This window comes from Diuraphis noxia, unplaced genomic scaffold (assembly GCF_037042655.1).
Source record: "Diuraphis noxia isolate RWA-SAM2 unplaced genomic scaffold, SU_Dnox_SAM2 contig0002, whole genome shotgun sequence".
Classification (NCBI taxonomy): Eukaryota; Metazoa; Arthropoda; class Insecta; order Hemiptera; family Aphididae; genus Diuraphis; species Diuraphis noxia.
This window is the reverse complement of record NW_028301712.1, coordinates 31,661,936-31,684,187: the sequence shown is the minus strand read 5'-3', so window position 1 is coordinate 31,684,187 and position 22,252 is coordinate 31,661,936. Positions and strand designations below refer to the sequence as shown.

The following is a 22,252-nucleotide window of genomic DNA, read 5'->3' as shown; positions in this document are numbered from 1 at the left end:
ACAGAATGGCGCGTTTTTACCAGTGAGCAGAGTTAGCGGAGCGGCTAACTTGGCATAATTAACGATAAACCGCCGGAAGTAGCCCGCCAAACCTAGGAATCTACGTACTTCATGGACGTCCCGCGGCGGCGGAAAATTTTTAATAACGTTCACCTTAGGACCGGGTCGGATCTCACCGCTCGATATCGTAAAACCGAGAAAATCCAGCTGACGGGCGCCAAAAGTACATTTGGCCGGCTTGAGTGTGAGATTCGCTGAACGAAGGGATTCAAAAACAAGTCGCATCACGTGGAGCATGTGTTCCCAGTCTTGAGATGGAATAATAATATCATCCAGATATATATATATATGTCCGGCGTCTTTTAACTCCTTAAACACGAGATTCATTGTCTTTTGAAACATGCCCGGCGCCCCTTTTAATCCAAAAGGCATACGCTCGAATTTCGCTGTAGTCTCCTCGGTGACAAAAGCGGTCTTTTCTTTCGCTTCGTCACTAAGTGGTATTTGTAAAAATCCGTTCGCGAGATCCAACGTGGAAAATAGTTTCCCCTCCGCGAGGTGACTGAGCAGTTCATCAACCTCCGGCATTGGATACGGTTGGTCCACTGTCTGTTGATTTAAACGCCGATAGTCAACACACAACCGCTTCTCGCCCGTTCCCTTGTTTACCAGCAAAACCGGACTGGCGTACGGGGACGTGGATTCCGAGATTATTCCGGCAGCTCTCCATTCATCCAGGATTTGAGTAATAATTCGACGGTCGGACGGAGAGGTGCGGTAAGGCCGCTGGCGGACGGGCTCGCTCCCGGGCGCTTCCACGATGTCCATGTAGAGCACGTCAGTGCAACCCAGCTCCGTCAAGGACTTGGCAAATACCTGCCGATACTCGTTCAGCAGCGTCAACAATTTTGTACGCTCGTCGAACGGGACGTTCATGTCTATTTTGACATCTTGCTCTACCAAGGGCGACGGTACGAGCTTCTCCGCGTCCACTAACGCTGTATATATATCGGAACACTCACTCGCGACGTTCTCTGTAGTAACGGAGGGGCATATCACGCTGATAGCCTCGATGACAAATTCGTTACCTCTCTTATAATAATTCACGTGTGGTAGGTCCAGCCACGTGCGACCCACTAATACATCGACCGGTATTGAATCGTCGCTGACTACACAGACGGGGTGGTCTTCGGCGTGCGCTCCATCAATCGTGAGGCTCGCGGTGGTCTCGCCAAGAGTTACCACACTCGGTTGATCCATAGCACCGACCGTGTAGACTGGTCGAGCAGTCCGGCGCATCGTGACACCCGCGCGGTCGGCCAGTCCGGCCCGCACCAGCACATGCGACGAACCAGAGTCGATGAGGCAGGTGGTCTGGTGTTCGTTGAAGTATACAGTTTTAATAAAGGCATTAGTATTAGGTACCGTTTGTACCAACTCGGCACACATAGTCTCTGCTGTTGTCGCGGACGTGCGGGGTGCGACAGTACACTGGCCACGTGAATGAGAAGTGGACTTACATCCGGAGCACGGCTTCCGTGGTTTAGGGCAGTCTCTCGCTATGTGACCCGTACCACCACAATTATAACACCGAACCGTGGAAGACGGACCTCGGGGTGCCGTTGCAACAACTGGCGCACTCTGTTGAGACTCTGACGACGCCGTACCTTTATCGGTGCCACGTCGATTATAATTAGTATTTTGGCCACCAACCCTACTCGGTTTTGCGACGGGAGCGGCTTTCGGTGGCGTCGGGAATTGCCTACAGCGCATTTCATTCAAGCGCTCACATTCGCGTAAATCGGCTAGCAGCCCAGAACTGGTAGTGTGCGTCCTGCTCATAGCGTAAGTGGCGAGTTCCTGTGAGCGGATGCCCGCAATAATCTGTTCACGGACCTCGGTGAAACTCAAACTTAAGGCTTGGCAGAGCTGTAGTTTGTCGTAGAAGTAGTCGGCGATGTGTTCATCCTCAGCCTGGCGACGTTCATTCATTATGTTCCAACGGTCGGACATCCGCAGTGTCCGAACGAACGTAGCGCGGAACTTTGTCATAAACTCGGCCCAGTCGCGAAATCCTTCCGTCATAAACCAGCCTCGGGCGGCAGTCGTCAAATTCGATTTGACAAACTGGAGGCGGTATTGTACTGGCCAGTTGTTAATGGTGGCAAGGGCATCCACCGATCCCAGCCAATCCTCGGCAGCAATGCTTGTCTCATGCCCGGTGAAGATCGGCACCGAGCGATTGAGATCGGGCAGCAAGCGGAAGTCAGCGCAACTCGGCCCATTTGGCGTTGTTGTGGAATTGGTGACCGACGGGTTAGTCGGTGTAACATTCTGTTGCCCTTCCAAGATAGCCAAACGAGCTTGTAAATTGGCTGCTAATTCGACAAGTTCGTTGTAGGTCGGAGACTTGATAACGATTGGCGGCGTTTGTTGTGGTTCTGATTCTGTGTTAACCATATTCGAATATCAACCCGACAATAATAACGATCGTTATCAACTCGGAGCATGTGATAAACAAAACAGTCTGCAATCGCACTATCTCAGCTACAGCTGATAAACCGGGACGAAGGAACGGCGCGCGGCGTACGCACTCGCACGACCGGCGGAATAAAAAGACGGACGGACGCACACGCACGAACGGCGGACGGACGCACTCGCACTCACACGAACGAAAACGGCGGCGGCGGAGCGAGATAACGTTCGTACGTTGCGTTGTTGCGTAATCGGGTTTTCCCGGAGTCGCACACGGTTATAACGACGCGGCGAACCGAAACCTCGTGACAAAAACGGATCACTAATACGGGATTTCGGAATCGCTGGCGCACTCGGAAACACGTGTAGTGGGCATGCGGCGTATCCCACTTCTGAAATGTTAGAATCTTGAGGTTCACAAAGGAGAACCGTGACTGGTCAGGATAATAATTAAATAAAAACTATTTAGTTCGGTTAGAATAAAACAAATATAATTATAATGTCTGTTAAAACACTCCAAATAACACAATCGGTAATACAACGGACTCGTTTCGTTACGAGTAAGAATCTGTTCATAGAATATATTATAATTCAAACGGTTGTACGGAGGTACGCGGCGGCGATAACGGCGTCGCCGGACCTTTACAAAAACCAGACTGAATAACTGTTTTGGACGGGCCGCCCGCGCGGTCCGTGCTGGTTCTGTGGGCACGAGGCGCAGTGTGACCAATACAGGGCACACAGTGCCTCGGCCCTTACAATAACATAGATTAAACAAAATGACCGGGTGCTAACAGTTCCAAGAACCAATGTTATAATAATATAATGTAATATCATAATATATATTTTTACATAATAGTAATGTTAATAATAATATAAATTATCGAGGTCTTTAGTTGCATGGGATGCGCATTTAGCTCGTACGTGGGCGAGTGGCATTTCCGTCAGTTTAGATGATTATACCACATCTGTGAGAGCAGCGACAAGAACGAGTAGACTATGGGGAGTAGAGGGTAGCACTATATAAGAGACCCCGAAACGGCCTGTGTATTCAGACGCGACTTGACCAGACTAGCCAGAGCACCTTCACGCCAGTCTGTTCTTTAATTTATTAAATTGGGCTTAGAAAAATTCTCATAAAATAATATTCTGAACTTAGAAAATATTCGAGTTAAACCGTATTTATTCTAGTCATTCAGAATACTTAGCTTGTTAAATAAATTCAGCTTTCGTGTTTTTAAATAAATGTATGTAGGTATGGTCAAAATAAATAATCAAATAATCTAACTAAGAAGAATTCCACGTTGTTTAAATTAACTCAAGAGTCACCTTCCAACATCATCCTTGACTACTGAATACCTGTAGGCGACGTGATCACTACAATATAATATAATAAGTATAATGTATATAATTAATATTTCCTTTGTGCATTTAATTCATTTTCTTTTTATCTTAGATTCGCTTTGCTTAGCTGGTTAGCTGCATTGTATTATTATTTTAAATGTTTAAGTTAATGAAAATGATAAAAAATTAGTAAATATATTTTCTTAAAAAAGTATTAGGTATTTAAAAAAATCTAACACAAAATTACTGAAGTTGTACAATCCTTTATTAGTTTTTATCAATAGAAGTAAAACTTAATACCTAATTACCAACTTTAATTTCTCCAAAAAGTTGTTCACTGACAAATAGATATTACCGTTATAAGAGTACATTATACCTAGGTTCCTTTTTTTGAAGCGATCAGCAAGTGTGAACTGTTTGCTTTTGTGATACACTAATTGCCTTTGCTTATCCCTAGGTCCATGAAATTTATAAATTGCATGTGGACACCATATGTATTGTTTAATTGAACTTGTGCAATAACAAATATCAGTATTTAATATTTTACTCTCCTGTATGATTAGATATTAATAAAATTTAAATTTAAAAATTCGTCTACAAACCATCATTTAAAGTTATACATTAAATAACAGTCAAGAAAATTTAAAATTACAAAATATTGTTTTTGAAATAGGAAAGAAAAATATTAAACTATAATTACTCAAGTAGTCAAGTAACAATTATTTCTACTAATTTTTTTTTTCTTTTGAAAAAACAGTCTAGTTTGAGGGATTGCTTTATCTCCTCCATTTTATCAAGAGGATGCTAGATGCTACCACCTGCATGCATTATCTCTTAATCTCTGTCTTGTTGTAATTCGATCTAAGAAACCAAATTTTCACACTATAAAAAGGATACTATTTACAGTGCAACATTGTTTTTCACTTTTCGATATTAGAACTAAAAAAAAGTTATTTAAGTTTGAAAAACACAAAAATAATGAATTCTTTAAATAATAATAACTTTTTTTGTATTTGTGATATCGAAAAGTTTAAAACAATGTTGTACAGTAAGTGTTCTCCTCTTGATAGTGTGAGAATTTGGTTGATTAGCTTAGATTACAGCTTCAGTGGTTCTATCCCGTGCAAAACCAGTTTTCGCAATGTTTTACATTTGTAAGACAGAAACAACACAACACAAAATAAAGTTACATTTTTTTTCTATACAGTTGTTTCAATTGTAATCATCCAACAGTTTATAACCAAGTGTATGAAAAAAAAATACTTTTTAGAATAGTTAACATTTTTTATAATTATTGTCATAACTGAATATATTTAAAATTTTAATACCAAACAACAAAAAATAAGAAAATTGTAATTTAATTTTGCAGTGGTATACAAAAATAATTGGATGCATTATATATATTAAGAAAATAATATCTTATAATCATAGATACATTTAATTTCTTAATGGTATAGTAAAAAAAAACCTTGTATATTTTAGGAAAAAAAAATCAAAAACAGAATAAACTTAAATCATTTTTTTTTTGAATGTGATTGAACATTTGTTTTTGGCTTAGGTTTTGGATTTTGTGGTTTTACTTCGGGTCTTAGACTAAGCAATGGTGGTAGAGAGTTCTGAAATGGATTTGATTGGATTGGTGAGCTAAAATTTGCATGATTTTGATTAAAATAGCTATTAATTTCAGTAGAAGATACATGAGGTGAATTAAAATGTGACTGTGTGTTAGCTAAAATATTTTGATATAACTTCTGAGTATAATTATGTATTCTTTGTCGCTTTTCTTCAGTCAAATCCTTTGGTTCATAGGATAGTTTGGCATTTTCTTCAATAGAAGAATTCAAAACCTTTTCCATTTTAACTTTCATTTTATTAACATCATTTACTTTTGGCTGTGGTTTTTCTGAAGCATTATTTTTATTTTTGAAGTGGGCATTGGTAGCTTTTGCTTTTTTGTTTAAAAATACTTTAGGACCTGTATTTTGCAAGTGCTTTGATTTATGGATTTTTTTTGGTTTATTTTCACCATCGCTCTCTTCATCCGATGATTCAGCTTCACTTTGCACTGTTGTAGATTTATCTGATTTGACTGGTTTAACTGAAGTATTAATCATGACCTTGCTCTTCATAGATGAGTCAACATCTTTCATTTTTAAATTACATGTTTCTACAATTTTAGTTAACATTTTAAAATAATACAGCATATCATCAGAAGAAGTACCCTTTGAATTTGTAGTCAATCTGATTTCGTTGCAAATAAGCTCTGGTAAATTAAAAGACTTTGAACCAAATGATGAAAAATGTTTCTGAAAAAAAAAAAAAAAATAATAAATAAATACTCATAAGAAAATACTAAGCAGGATCTTGCACATAAATTAATTTAACTGTAGGCTGAACTAATTTTAGAAAAAAAAATATGCATATAATATGTGGGATGTGGGAATAGTTGGTAATACTGATGACGGTCTCCGCAACACCATCATCACACACACACACACCATATTATTACATTACATAACATCTTATTATTACTTATTGTTTTCTTTTAATAAAATTTATTTGGTACAAAAGGTTAGGTTAGGTGATGGTAATTGTTTTATTCACCAATAAGTCAGTACTTTTTTAACCATAGAATGGTTTGAAAACTTATTTTTACAAATAACTTAAAATTAAACTAAATATTTTATTAATATTATATGTTACGGAAAAATTCACTACGGTTATTATTTAATGAATTACCAACCAAAAAAACTTAAATATTTCACTAACTAAAATTAAACCTTTAAGTGGACGTTTCACTGACATTTGTTGTTTTTATCTTACAAGTGTGTGAAATAAAAATTTTTTGATTAGCAGATCACGTTTAGTTCCGTTAGTTTAAAATTTATAGTGAATGGGCCTTATATAAAATTTAAAGGTTAGATTATTGTCTAAGCGATATCATAAGCTTTAAAACTAAAAAATAATAAAAAAGTCTATGACATTACTTAGATAATAATCTTACATTTCAATTTTATAAGCGGTCAATTACTTTAATATTTTAAATGATGGAACTAAACATGATCTGCTGAGTATAAAATTTGTTATGTTACACACTTGTAAAATGAAGACAATAAATTTTAAAGTAATGTCCTCTTAACAGTAATACAAATTCATGGAGCACTAACCTCTCTATAAATCTTAAAAAAACACTACTGATTAGGAATTTTGTGTTAATTTTTTTAATTTTTAAGGCACCAGTTTGAGTATTGAAATTAACCCTTTCACTGCTAAATTATTTTTTTTCGGTTACAATAGTGTGCTGAGATTAAATTTTATTTTTGTCTTCTGTTAAATATTGTTATAGTTCAAAATTTCAAATATTTAAATATTTATCAATACATCTTCTTTTTTTATAAATTTTTTTGGAAAATTTTTATAAATTAAGTTATTAAATTATATACCATATTATGACACTATAACATTATCGATAGATTTTGTTGATTTTTAAAATGATTGGACGTGTGTGTGCATCTGTAGCTCACCACAATCATTTACATTATATGTGCATGCTTAACAGTTAAAGGGTTAACATTTTTAACTACAAAATAGTTTGCTAATTTTTATGATTTTTATGAAGTTCAAAGGCTTAAAAAAATTGTTAATAATGAAATAATTTCTGTAAGTAGGACCTGCAAGAAATCTTCTGTTTCACTTTCAAGCTTTATTTATTTATATTTATACGAGCTAGGCCCAATAGATAAAGATTAAACAAAGACCATGAATGGTTTACAAAGTAAAGTTGAAAAGGTTGTACATTTTATAGTAAAAATACATTGGTTCTAGATATATTATTAATATTAACATACACAAAATTATAAATAAAAAAAATATATAACATTATTTTTAAGATATGAATTAAAAGAAACAATATTATTAACAATAAAATTAACATACAAAAGATAATAATCAAGAAATATTTACATTATTTTTAAGGTATGAATTAAAAGAAACAATATTATTATAAAAGAACAAATCTACATTATACTTGTTTACAAGTCACATTAATCTATTAATGGGAGCATTTTGAGCATAATAAGTACGGTGGAATGGCGCATAAAATGTAATAGTATTTCGAGTGCGAGAGGCAGGTCCTAGAAAATTAAATTTAACAAGTAGCTCAGAGCAATTTATAATACCATCTAATAATTTAAAAATGAAACAAATAATGATTCTAATTCTCCTAGTTTGTAACGTTTCTAAATTGGTTAATGTTAGTAATGGCGAATAGGATGTATGTCGCTGGCGCTGGACACCGCATTTGAGAGCAAGGAACCTTAAGAAGCGATTTTTAATCGCTTCAATAGCTTCAGTGGGACCAGACATGTAGGGAGACCAAATGACAGAATTATATTCAAGTACCGAGCGGACAAATGCACAATACAGTGATTTTAGGGCTATTGGATTATTGAAATCAGAACACATCCTACATACAAAACCTAACATTGAAGATGACTTGTTTATGACATGTGCATAGTGATAATTGAATGATAAGGAAGAGTCAAAATGAATACCAAGGTCTTTAATATGAGAAACTCTAGCCAATTCAATGCCATTTAGATAGTAATTATAATTTTGAGTTATACGTTTTTTAGAATATGTCATAACTTTACATTTATCAACATTGAAGTACAGTTTATTAAGAATATACCAATTATTGAGAAGATTAAGGTCATTCTGGAGCAAGTCTGCATCACAAAGAGATTTAATTATTCGGAATATTTTTACATCGTCTGCAAAAAGTAGTAAGCGGGAATTTGTAACTTTTATATCGTTTACATATATATTGAATAAAAAGGGATCTGATCAAGGTGAGAACCCTGTGGCATCGCATATTGGTGACTCAATTTTTTTTACTTTAACATATTGTTTTCTTCCAGAAATAAAAGAGATTAACCAAGAATGAAAAGGATTACGAAAACCTAAATTGTGTAATTTGGCTACGAGAATGTCATGGTCTAATTTATCAAATGCCTTAGAGAAATCTGTGTAAATTACATCTACCTGACAATTCGTATTCAAAGCATCTAATATGTAATTTTGGAATATTAGTAAATTAGTAGTATGAGTTTATAATGAAAATAAAATACTGTACAACACTTTTTTTTTCAACATAGATAAATAATTTTTTTGAAATTATTGAAAATTATATCATGGTCTAAGAAATTGCTAATATGGATATGTATTTACTATTTGGTGAAAATTTAATTTTTGAATAATTCCAAAAAAATTTAACCAAAAGCAATTTATATACCGTTTTTGCTGATGATTTTGAAAAGGAATGCCTAATCTTTACCTCTGACCTCCTTGTCTGATGCACCAAAAGGTGTTTTCCATTATTAATATATTAATATATTTTACGCATAACTAATAATTTAATTCCAACTAAATTTATAAATAATAAAAAGTAAATTAGATGGATAATTTGTTAGTAAGATAGAAAATAATATTATACAAGTCAAAATTGTAATATTTAAAAAAATACGTACTGTAATTATTTCATTGCTGACAATTTCTGATTGTTCCATCAACTTAATAAACTGTTCAACACCAGATCTTAGATCATTTTTAAATAATATTGTGTAAGAACAAAGCTGAGCCATAATTTTTGATTTATCAAATCCATCATATTTAGAGAGCAAATTAGTGAGGTAAGGAACAGGATCTTCTCCATTTCTTTGCTTTTTCACAATAACACCTATTTCTGATCCTAAATTTGATGTTTTATTCTTCATCGGGGGTTGATTTGATTTAGCAACATTTGTTAAAGGTTTCTGTTTTTTTGACTAATATTTACAAAAGAACAATTAATTAAAACGTTAAATGAATAACATTTTTTAATATGTCTTACAATATTTTTATAAGCTTGAACTGTGTTTTCAATTGCTTGTGAAACAGTTGCATCATTTGGTGCCATTTCAAAGGCTTTTGTCAAATATTGTTTTCCTAAATCAAAATCACGGACCATAATTGGAAGAGTCATTAATATTTTAGCACAGTTAACTACCAAGAGAGGGTCTTTTGGATCCATGCTAATTATAGTTCTAAAATCATAAAAGAAAAAATTTAAAAATTAAAGACACCTTCAAAAAAATTTAATTGTAATATACCTTTTAAGAAATATATAATGAAACTTCTCTATAACGGAATAGCATGTATGGTATGGGACTTAGAGAAGTAGAAATTACATTATTATTTTCATTGGGACTATTAGACTATATTGACATTTTCTGTTATAAGGATTCAGTTTAATAAAGGATCTGTTGTAGAGAGGTTTTATTGTATTCTATGCCTAATTTAAAATTCTATTTTTACAAGCATCATTCGTTCAATTTAGACCGAAATAATATTAATTTATAAACAATTATTACACATTTTATTTTTTTATGAAGTAAATAGTATTATCTATTATCATTCAAACTATAAGCATTAAGCAATGATATATTATGCCAAAATACCAAAATCATTCCAAATAAAAAAAAAAAATTAAAATTATAACAATTAATTTTAAAAAAAAATTTTAATTATTTATTCCTCATAAATTTACTTACTTGATCTTATGAATAATTTGTTTGTTTTCTTGTAAATTTTTTTTCAAAAATGATTTATCATTTTTATTTTTATTATTATGAAAATTCGCAACTGTATTATCTCTATATAGAACCATTTTTTGGTAATTGTAAAGAACATTTTTTTTATCAGACAAATTAATTGCTTGATTAATTGTATTCATTTCATTTTCAGTTGGATTTGATTTGTATGACAATAAGAAATGTCTTTGAGCTCGCAATGTAAGTGAATGAATATAAAACCAATAAGAAGTATTAGGATCTAAATCACAAGCTTTCTTTGCCACCTCACAAGCTTTTTTTAAATACATTACATTTCCACCATATTCAATTAAGACAGCTGCACGTATTGCATGTACAGATGCTCTTGATTTAGGATCCATGTTGGCAAATGATTCAATATCATCCAATAACTAAAAAAAAATCAAACTTATATTTAGGCTATTATGTTATATAAATCCACATATAAGTCGACTAATCTAAACAAATTTTTTCTACTTAAAATATATAGTACACAGTTTTTAATCTCGTAGTTGCCTACTAATAATAAATAATGATAAAGGATCAGTAACATATGGTATTATAATCTATGCATGGTCAGAAGAACATTTTTTTAGGAGCTGTAAAAAAATTGAATATCTTAGTTGAAAATTATCACTTAAAAAGGGTTGAGAATCAGTGTTATAGAAATTTAATATTATTTTACAATAATTTAGGCTTTATCAAATAATCAAATGTAACCAATACTTTTACCAAGTATCTTTGTTACATATGATGCCCTAGAGTTATCATAATATATAGCAAGAATGCCAAGAATGGGCCAATAACACTTTTTACTCATACCCAATAATCAGGATATGTTACAAATATGAAACTGATACAATGCATATATTTAAAAAATACATTTTTCTTAAAGATTTTAAACCAATATCAAAATAAAACCGATATCTGATAAATCACTATTTACTAATTAGTAATTACCAATTACATATTTCTATACTTCTAACTCATCATTTAATCAAAGTGTAAAAAAAATAATAAAATAACAAATCAAAAAAAATAATGATAAATAACTATATCTCTTTTAAATAATTTAGTAATCAAACAATAAATACAAAGAAATTCAAAAAAAGTAAAAATGTATAAACGTATTGCAAAACATAAAGTTGCAAATTAAAAATAATGGGAAACATTGACTTGGCCTTTAGAGAACAATTTTAATTGACTCTTTTTGAGCTATTTATTGGCCAAAAAAAAACTAATTTTTTTTGTTATTTTCAAATTATTGTCTATACAATTTTTTTGCACAGTCAACAATCTTGAAAATTGAATACATGGATTCTCATAAATAGTTCATAGTTTCATACTATACCTAAAATTTTTTTAAAAATATAGAATACAGGGATAAGAATGTTGATTTCCTTTTCTTGACTGAATTGCACTCATTAGCACATTAGCTAAGTAGTTCAATGTAACTGTAGAGATTGCATTATTAGAATAATTAAACAATTTATTTTTATTTTTATTGTTTATTGATTTAGAATAAAAAGTCTAATTTTGATAGCAAGCATGATGAGTAATAGTATTTAATTAACATAGTTTACAGTACTACAGCTGAGGGTGCAGTGACCAGGTGGATATAGGCATCGGAGCAACGCAAACCATTGCTGGTTCGAATCTCGGTCATGGGCGGCATCGCTTTCCGGGCAGTTCACACTGTCTGGAGAGAGGCTGCCGCCCCCCACTAGGGCTAAACAACTACGGATGCCCATTAGAAATTCTGCCAAATAGGTGTCCAAACTAGGCCTTCAAGCCTACTCACAGACATAAGCGCCATATGCAAAAAAGTACTACAGCTTGTCGTGTGTCAATTAGATTACTTAAAATATTCAAAGTTTGGGACCTGCAATAGAACAAAGTATGCAGTTGGATAAATATAATTTACAATTTTACTCTGAAAAAATGATACCACATGAAAAAAGAACATTAAATAACCAACAGTATAAACATAAACGAATGTATCAGGCTCCTTATCAAATTTAATGTTGAAACATCATCCCTATTTATACACTAGTTTTTTATGATAATTCAATTTTACCACAATATATGAATATTTTTAAATTGAAATATTGAATATGGTCATAACTTATTTAACAAATTACAATACCGTAAAAATGGCATTATATAAACACAGATAATATTCTTAATTAAAAGTTTGAATAATATGATAATAGGTCAATTCATAAGCTGTGAAACTAACAACACTAATTTAGTTCTGTTGACCACAAATTTAATTAGTTGGTCATGTTTGTCATGCAGGTGTGGCTGGCATCTTCTTAAATACCTAAGTAACACTGTTTTTATATAAAAAAAACATTATGTACTCATTACGACTAACATTAACAATTTTTATCATGTCTAAACAAGTAGTGTTTGGTTTGAATGTCATTTATAGATACAAATATTTAAATTAATACATAATATATTAAAAATTTGAATATCATAAAATAAAAATTAAAAATAAATAAATAATACCTAATCAAAAATAAAAGCTTACCCATTTACATTCTCCAGTAAGATTAGTAGCAAATAACATGTGAATGAAAGTTGCCTTCATAACATGTTGAAGACCATTTTTAATAGATAAATAAAACTCATCAGTTCCTTTATCTAAATCTTCAAGCCATGTTCCAATTTCCAAAATTTTCATTTGGGCTAATTCGGACTCGCCTTTATGAAATAGTTCATAAGATATAATGATGTTACCTATAAACCTAAGAAATATGGAAAAAATAAATGTAATACATTTAAATAAATAAATAATTATTTAGTTTAACACTAATGTCAAATAACTTCACTACTTGATACAGGTTGTCAACCATTCTCTAAAGCTACAATCATGCAGGCTGTAGCAACTGGTTAAAACATAATTATTATAAATAAACTTCATCCTCTGCCCCACCTTTCCCAAAAATGTTTTTTTAATTGATTACTTATTACCCTAAAATAAAATAATTTCAATTTTTCCCTTCATATAACACACCAATATTGTGTTAATGATACTAATTATATTACAATAATAATAATAATAATACAATAAGCCCTTCATATTATAGCAGACATGGGCAGAGTTAAAAATTATGATTAGATAATATGAAGTAAGCATAATTTTATAATTGGTCACTGTGATGATCAATGAAGACAATAAGGTACATATTGAACATGAGAAAGTATTTGATTATTACCTGTTGAGGTAAATTACCATGAAAGTAAAATTATTATTAATTAAAGTGAATTTGATTCATTCTCAATTTTTCTACACAGTATTTTATTTATATCATTCATTAAAACTTACCGACCTACCTTTTAAATGTAAATTCAGATGAAGTTATGTTTAAGTTATAATCTCCATATTTATTTCGTATGTATAAAATTAAATTTTTCTTGTTCTTTGATTTTATATTCCACGTAAATAAGCACTGAAGATTATTGATTTGGTTCAGCGTTTTTTTTTTATCGGGATCCACAACTGTAGCAACTTCTAGTTGATTTTCTCCAATAGAGCTTGCTTCACTTTTAGTGTCATCAAAATTATCAACTAAAGCACTATCATTTAAATATTCTGGCTGATCATCAGTGATAGACAGTAACTCAATAGCATCAGTAACATTATCTTTTGTCACGGAACAATTATCATCGTTATCTAAATTATCTTTGATCTCTTCCAACTCGGTTAGTATGTCTTCGACACTTTTTCTAGTGATTTTATCTGTTTCAGCTTCCAACCCCATTGTTTCCTTCTTGGCATCAATAACAGATTTATTAAGAAGTGATTTAAACATTGAAGCAAACATATTTATTACTGAATGAGAAAACCTTTTGAAAAATAATGAAACGAGTTAACTAAATAGGTAGTAATAATTAATAAATATCCTATCAACAATATTCAATTATTAGTTTTAATACTTACAACTAGACAGTGACTAATAGCAATTAGCAGTACAATTGAATTTTCTTCCAAATTCCACAAAGTAGCAATACTTAGTATAAGTTATAGCAAATAACTATCATATATAGATTGGGGATTTATGTTTAATTACCAACAAAATGTTTTTAAATTCCAATTAAATTGAAAACAACTCATGAAAGCTAGTAAATAAACACATAAATATTAGTAATATAACATTATCCGCATATTATAATAAATCTAAACCTAATACGGTTACACCTATAGCAAAAATAGTTCCGAATCCGAATCTGAGTCCAATACTCCAACGAATCGGGTGATAAAAGATTACAGTACTGTCTTAGTGGTAGAAGTGGTACCTCCACAAGCATAAACCATGGTTGCATAAATGGTTATTATAAAAAAAATAGATAACATTATGCTATTCGGTGGTATCGCGGTGATACCAATACTAAAATTACATGACAAAACACTGAATCATTATTTATACTATTATTTATTAATTATTAATATTCAATATTTATATTATATAACCTACTAAATTCTAAAATACTTCAATATAAATTATGAAATATCGTAAAATTGTTGGACACCGATATTGAGCATTAACTATTAAGGAATAGTATCATGACGTGTTAGATTTTAAAGAGTACTTAACAACAACGATAAGTATTCCAGCTTGTACAATGTTGGTACACCGTCACGTCATGCGATTTGTTTTCGACAATTCATAATGACGGCCGACGGGTACCTCTACTAATTCTCATGAAATTGTAAATAAAATCAAAAATACCTAGACTGTTTACATACCTATTGTACACCATCAACTATGACTAAATATTTAATCATGCCATAATACAGAAAATATTTAAAATTATTAATGTGTTTTTTTCTTCGGGTCCCGTCCACCAGTCGTCCTTCGAAATAATCCGCTATTAGGTGGACAAAAATACAAAATGAATTAATTTCACATAAAATATCTTTAAATTATAACGGAGCACGTAGCATAGTTAGTGTATGCTAAATGAACACATTTCAACATACTACTTCTATGAATAAAGTTTAGAATTAAATAATGCATTTAAAAATTTAAAAATATATAAGGAAGATATTAGAAATGTAAAGAAAAAGTGATTAAATATTCAATTATAGATAATAATATGTATTACATTTATCATTGACATTAAATTATAGTGAATAGAGATAGGTTCTAATGTTCGCGATATTTATACTTAATATACTGCAATATCGGGTACGCCTATAGCGGCTATAGGGCATAGTATAATTGCCTACTCGATAAATATATTACTTCTACAAGAACTTCTTCAGGAATAGGAAATAAAGAACGCTTTTAATAGACTCAAATGTTATAAGGTGCGATATTCTATAATCTTCATTAATAATAACAACAGTATTGTCAACTGTTTTTTTTCTTTAGAAACATTTATTTATTTATTTAAGATATTGTCAGTGCGCCATTTGCTTTCTCTCCCTGGTTCACACCACAGCAACAAATTTGCGTTCAACAGAATTGTCCTATTTATCACACTTAAAATTAAGAACATTATCCATGATTGTACCTTTGTTTACATTTGAATGGTACGATTTTACATTTTTATGAAATGTGTCTCTTTGAATAAATAAATTTAATTCATTCGTTTTTGAATATTTTTAAATTTTAATATTCTTGATAAGTCATAACTTTAACAAAAGTTGAAATACTGTGAAAAATCCAACTTACAAACACAGAAAATAATCAGATTATCGCGAAGGTATATACCTTATAATTAGTAATATTATACAGGTACCGCGAAAAAATAACCACGGAAAAAATAACCCCGGAAATTTAGACCCCGAAAAAAAAACCCCCGAAAAAATAACCACGCGAAAAAATTACCACGGAAAAAATAACCCCATAATATAAGTTAATACAAGTTTTCAAATTAATCTCAAATCTAAATGTATAACATACCTATTACCTACGTACAATTGTTATGTTCCCACAAATAATATTAATTTTGGATTTAATGATAAATTATTGTATACCTACGATAAAAACGATTAAAAGCACGGTCTGTCTGTCATATCGATCAGATATACCTACAATAGCTAGGTACAGTGACATATTATAACGGATAAGGAAGGTACTACTAACAGTACTAACTTTATCTTAAATTTAATGTAATGTGATAATTCGGTAATTTAAAACCAAATTATTATATTATATAAATTGACAAATTGTATTGTATTCCACGTTTATAATGAGAATTTTTTATTTATATATTATTGACATTATTTTACAAATTTATACTTTACAACCAAATTATTATATTATATAAATTGACAAATTGACAAATTGTATTGTATTCCACGTTTATAATGAGAATTTTTTATTTATATATTATTGACATTGTTTTACAAATTTATACTTTATTACTTACAAATCATTTTTATTATAGGTTTATTTTTTCTGTGGTTATTTTTTCGCGTGGTTATTTTTTCGGGGGTTTTTTTTTCGGGGTTATTTTTTCCGGGGTTATTTATTAGGCAAATCTATTATACATACTCGTTGTTGGGGCCATACAATTTTATCCGCTATAGCCTATAGTCTACTACACTATCTATTTTAATACAGTAATACTATACACTTAGATACTACAAAAATAATAAGTAATAAGCTAAGAATTCACTTAGGTCATTATTATATACTTATGAACTATAAGAACTATACTGAAATAGTTGTTAACATAGAGTTACAATAATTGTGATAACTGATAATTAAATATTTAAATATATAAAATAAGTAAGTAACAAAGTAAATCTATTATAAGAATTACAATGTATTATTGTAAATTTATTACATCAACGTAAATTATATTATTATTATTAACATTGTTGTATTATAATGTGGTATCTATAGAAATTAGAATGTACCTACACTGGCTACACTCGCAATAAATGATTTCCATGATACATAAAATATTTTTTATTGAAAATATTCATCATTGGTAATATAAATTTAAGTATGTTATGATTAACTACGACAAAAACTTACAAAAACAACGTCACTGTTACATAATTATTCACTAGCTGGTGATGTTAACAATACGTACATAAACAATATACATATACTGATTTGTCAGTAGTGTTTGGCGTTAGACTATATTTAGAATACGTATAACCTTTGGTATTTCACAGTATATCTTCAGATAATGAATTAGTAATTTATTTTTCTCGAAGTAATAAAGTAGGTTGAAATAATTGTTGTCAAAAACAATTCGAGTAAATTAATAAATTTTATAATATTGTCATTATTATACCTATTGGCTATTATATAGTAGAGTACCTAGCTGTTGTTAATTTCATTCGTGTGCCGATAGGCGCAGCACTTGACGGCTCAAATATATTTAAATTTAAAAAAATAACTATCATTCGCTCTACAGTTGTCAGTTACAGCTCCTTCAATAATTCACTTAGATGAATATTGTGTTTAGTTATTTTGAAAGAAGAGAAATTAAACTATGTCTCGAAGAGATTTTTTTGATTGATTATGTTCCTAAACAAATATTTAAGTTTAAAAATGTAATTTTCTTTATCTCCCCCCATAATAAAAACAAAACAACAAAATAATTTAAAAAAAAAAACCATCGAGAACGTACAGTTCAAGTCATGATCTTTCTTTTAGTGTTAAAATTGCGTTTCTGCGGTATTTGTGTATTGGTGTGCTGTGTGCATAGAGCTGAGGCATGTTTTACACTTACAATATACACGTTCGACGTCCTCTTAACATATGACGTGTATGAGGTATATCACGGCGTGAATAATCGAATATAATATAATGTTGGGTTTTAATGTTTTATTACTAGATATACTAAGAACTTTGGAAATCATAGGTATATGTTTAAATTATGTGTATACTTCTTTAGTTAGATCAAACCTAGAATTTGATCTAATAATAATTATTAAACTTATTCAAATGAGCTTAATAATATTCAGTATAAATTTCTGAAAAGAGTTGCCTTTATTACTCATTGTACTATCGCCAGATACTCTTACCTTTTGGTTCAAGACTCTATAGGTATTAATTGTAGCCTGTAGGTATTGACTCTCTTAACATCAGACGTGATTTAATAGATATAATGTTTGTCTGCTGTGATAAATATATGTATATTATATATTATGTTTATGATTGTATAAACTGTCCAGCTATTTTAAATTTAATTGAATCCCTAGTAGGTATACGCAAAATTCTGATTTATTTATTTATTTATTTACGGAGAAAAATAACTCCATTTACAAAAAGTATGTACAAATATAACAGTTACAATATAACTACATAGAGAAAAGAAAGCTTTTACAGTATGTGAGAATCAATTTGTATACAATAAAAAGTAAAATTAATAATAATAAATTAATAACAATAATTTTGTACTTTTCGTAGTAGGTACAAAGTTTGGTAATATTATGGAAATTTAAATTAAACCATATATCTGTTTAATATCATTACTACTTCAATGAAATAAATCTAAATTGGCAAGATTACCTAATGACATTATCATATTTGCTGGTGACAGTGGCGCCGAACCCTATGTTAATGTCGGGCCATGGCCCGACTTATTTTGAAAATGTAAGATAGGGCCGCTTCATATTGACCATTTTCCTCTCCACGGTATGATATTTTATCCGATATTAAGATGTTGGGCCTCTTGAAATATTTTTCACCCTACTAAATTTTTAGGGGCGGTTCCATTTTCCTCCAAAAACGAGATACCATTTTCCTCCAATTACCATTTTCCTCCACAAAAAAAAAGGGTTGGTTTCCATTTTCCTCCACATTATTTTCGACTAAAGTTGTGTCTATTTTCCTCCAATATTTTAGCAAATATTTTTGTTGTAGTATTAGTGTATTGCGTTCTGTTTTATAAATATAGAGTAAAGCTAGGATCACATTTTGCGCTTATCGGTTAATGATTACACTCTGGCATCGGCTATCTAATAAAGATACGTACATACTCCATACGGGCATATTATATACGTATAAACTTATATATTGTTATATTGTGTATCAGTAAAGTTGTCACTGATTATTATGATTACACACATTGAGTGAGACAGACACACCGCGAATGTATACGATATACTCGCATCAATAAGACTATATTTTTAGTAGCGAGCTGTACGTTGACTAGCCACTATAGTTCTTTTGTTTCATATTACATTTATTTTAATTTAAAAATGTCTGAAAAAGCGACGTTTATTGAAAGTTCTCGTGGAAAACGTTTGTTAATTCGTGATGATTACAAATATTTTTTAGCATACGAGTTAAAATCTGGATTATCACGTTGGCGATGTTGCTTGATTACTTGTCAAGCAGTTATATACACTAAAACTGATGAAATAGTAGCCGATGAATTATACAAAAATGTACATCCAAATCATTTGCCATCACCAAAAAAAATAAATCGACAAATAGTGAATAACGAAAAGCAATTGACGATTTATTCTCACGACCAAAAAAAGTAATACTTAAGGAATTAGAAAAAATTTCTGCAGACTGTTCAAATTTTGATGATACCGATATTCATAAAATTAGGAAAAATATTTATGCAGCCCGTCAATCTTTGCTGCCGAACCTGCCGAAAAATATTGAAGAGGTACATTTAGCAATCAATAATATGGACATTAAGACTACTTCCGAAGAACAATTTTTACTTGTTAATGATGATGATAAAAATGTGTTAATATTTTCTTGTTACCAAAACTTAAAATTTTTATGTGAATCTGAAATTATTTATTGCGATGGTACATTAACATACAGTGCCAAACATTTTAACCAAATTTTTACAATACATGGCTTTAAAAACGGACATTATATACCAGTTGTGTTTTGTCTTCTAGTTAATAAATCCACTGACACATATGTTAATACATTTAACCATATTAAACTTAAATGTATTGAATTACAATTGACAATAAATCCAAAATCAATCACAATTGATTTTGAGAAAGCTATTCATGATGCTGTTTCTATAGTGTGCAGGCCTAATACACTAATAGTTGGTTGTAGGTTTCAACTGACGCAATCATGGTTTCGAAAAATTCTAAGTCTTGGTTTAGTTCAAGAGTATAAAGAAAAAAACTCTGAAATTGGTTCTTGGATTAGAAATACGTTTGGGCTCACATTTCTAACTCCACAAGAAGTTTCTTCGTGTTTTGTTGAAGATTTTATGAGCAATATACCTAACGATAATAGAGTGAATCATTATGCTGACTATTTAACAGACACGTACCTACATTTCAGAAAATGCTACATTTCCACCAATTATTTGGGCAGATTCATCATCTTCGTTATTACGAACTACCAATTCATGTGAGTCATTCCATTCGCATTTTAAAGAAAATTTTTATAAAGAAAAACCAAATATTTTTATGTGGCTCAATATTGTGAAACAAATTCAAACTGATATTAATTGTAAAATAAGACGCATTCATACTCCGAAAAAATCAAACGACTACCGAGTAAACAAACGTCGTGAAGCAATTGACAATGCAATTATTAAATTGCAAAACGGAGACATTTCTAGGTATGTAATTACAAAAAGTAAAATAATTATCATATTTCATATTATGTCTAATTTTTTATTTTTTTAAACAGGTATTCATTTGTTGCTGAAATGTCCTATAATTTAAAAAATATATAATAATATATTCAATTCATTTTTATTTTTATTAACTATTTTATTGTTTTATTATTTTATTTATATTGAACATAATACCTGACAATTTTTTTTTGCTATGTATAAATTATTTATAGGTACCTATTAACTATTTTATTATTTTATTTATATTAAACATAATTACCTGATAAAAATATTTATTTTTTCTATGCTATAAATAAATTATTTATATTACCTACTTTATTATTTATTGGAGGAAAATGGTCAGTGGAGGAAAACGGTATCTCGTTTTTGGAGGAAAATGGATACGGCCATTTTTAGGACTTCGGCGCCACTGGCCGGTGAATTTTGGGAATAAATTTGTCTTTGTGTTTCGTAAGAAAAATAAATTATTATTTCTCGTGTTTTTTGGGTTGGTATTAAAATTTAGATTCTCTAATAAAGATCTGCAATAAATTTCATAATTAAGTAGTTTGAATAGAAAATTTAAATTCAAATAGTTTCTGCGGTTGTTTAGGGGAGTCATATCAAAAAATCCTAAAACTCCATCATAACCAGTGTGAGCTTGTCTTTCTACTCTAAATTTGAAAGAAAGGAATCGTAAGAAAGAGTTTTGAATAGATTCGAGATTTTGAGTAAGTTGTATAGAATTGGGAGACCAGATGAGAGGAGCATACGCATACTCCAATTGGGATCGAACAAAAGAGAAATAAATATTTTTCAAAGCAAGTGGATTATTAAATTTTGAGCAGCAGCGTTTAAGGAAACCTATAGTTTTGAAGATGCTTTGTTTTTCATTTTGTGAATATGGTCGTTAAATTTTAATTTGGTATCAAAGAAGATACCTAAATCATTGACTAATGAAACACGTTGTATGGGGCAATTATTTAAATTATAGTTAAAGAATCAATTGACTTTTTTTGTGAAAAGGTAATTACAGAACATTTATTTAAATTGAGTTCCATGCCATTATCTGAACATTGATTTGTTCTATATACCTAATTTTTAAACAAATATAGGAAAAAATTCATTTTTTCAAGAGCCATTTTTAACGCCAATAGAATCTTCACAGTCTTGGATTTTTTTTGTTTTGTCTCATCAAGTATTTAAAGCTAAAACTTTGTTATTTTTAAAATATATAGTGCTTAACTATTTATTTAATAGTTTTTGTTTTATGGACT

General features: G+C 30.6%; 1 protein-coding gene, 1 long non-coding RNA gene and 1 pseudogene across 4 annotated transcripts; 2 read left to right on the top strand and 1 right to left on the bottom strand.

The window, feature by feature from the left end:
* Positions 1-3,310: 3,310 nt before the first annotated feature.
* On the top strand, positions 3,311-8,970 carry LOC107164826 (uncharacterized). Of its 2 annotated transcripts, XR_016190638.1 has the most exons (4): positions 3,311-3,871; positions 8,077-8,376; positions 8,454-8,669; positions 8,739-8,970. It is a non-coding gene; the product is annotated as an uncharacterized LOC107164826 (long non-coding RNA). The 2 variants fall into 2 exon arrangements; XR_016190637.1 differs by lacking the exon at positions 3,311-3,871 and having other exon boundaries at positions 7,703-8,376.
* LOC107164823 (uncharacterized) lies at positions 5,083-14,691 on the bottom strand. The gene is made up of 7 exons (XM_089221744.1): positions 14,398-14,691; positions 13,791-14,303; positions 12,985-13,201; positions 10,410-10,840; positions 9,710-9,902; positions 9,348-9,644; positions 5,083-6,125 (listed from the first exon to the last, which is right to left on the bottom strand). The coding sequence occupies exons 2-7, from the start codon at positions 14,279-14,281 to the stop codon at positions 5,334-5,336; spliced, it is 2,421 nt and encodes an 806-aa protein (XP_089077870.1). The 5' UTR covers positions 14,282-14,303; positions 14,398-14,691; the 3' UTR covers positions 5,083-5,333.
* Positions 14,692-19,597: 4,906 nt separating this feature from the next.
* LOC149058348 (uncharacterized) lies at positions 19,598-21,175 on the top strand (annotated as a pseudogene). Its single transcript, XR_016190406.1, has 2 exons — positions 19,598-20,978; positions 21,050-21,175. The product of XR_016190406.1 is annotated as an uncharacterized LOC149058348 (transcript).
* The last annotated feature ends 1,077 nt before the right edge of the window (positions 21,176-22,252 follow it).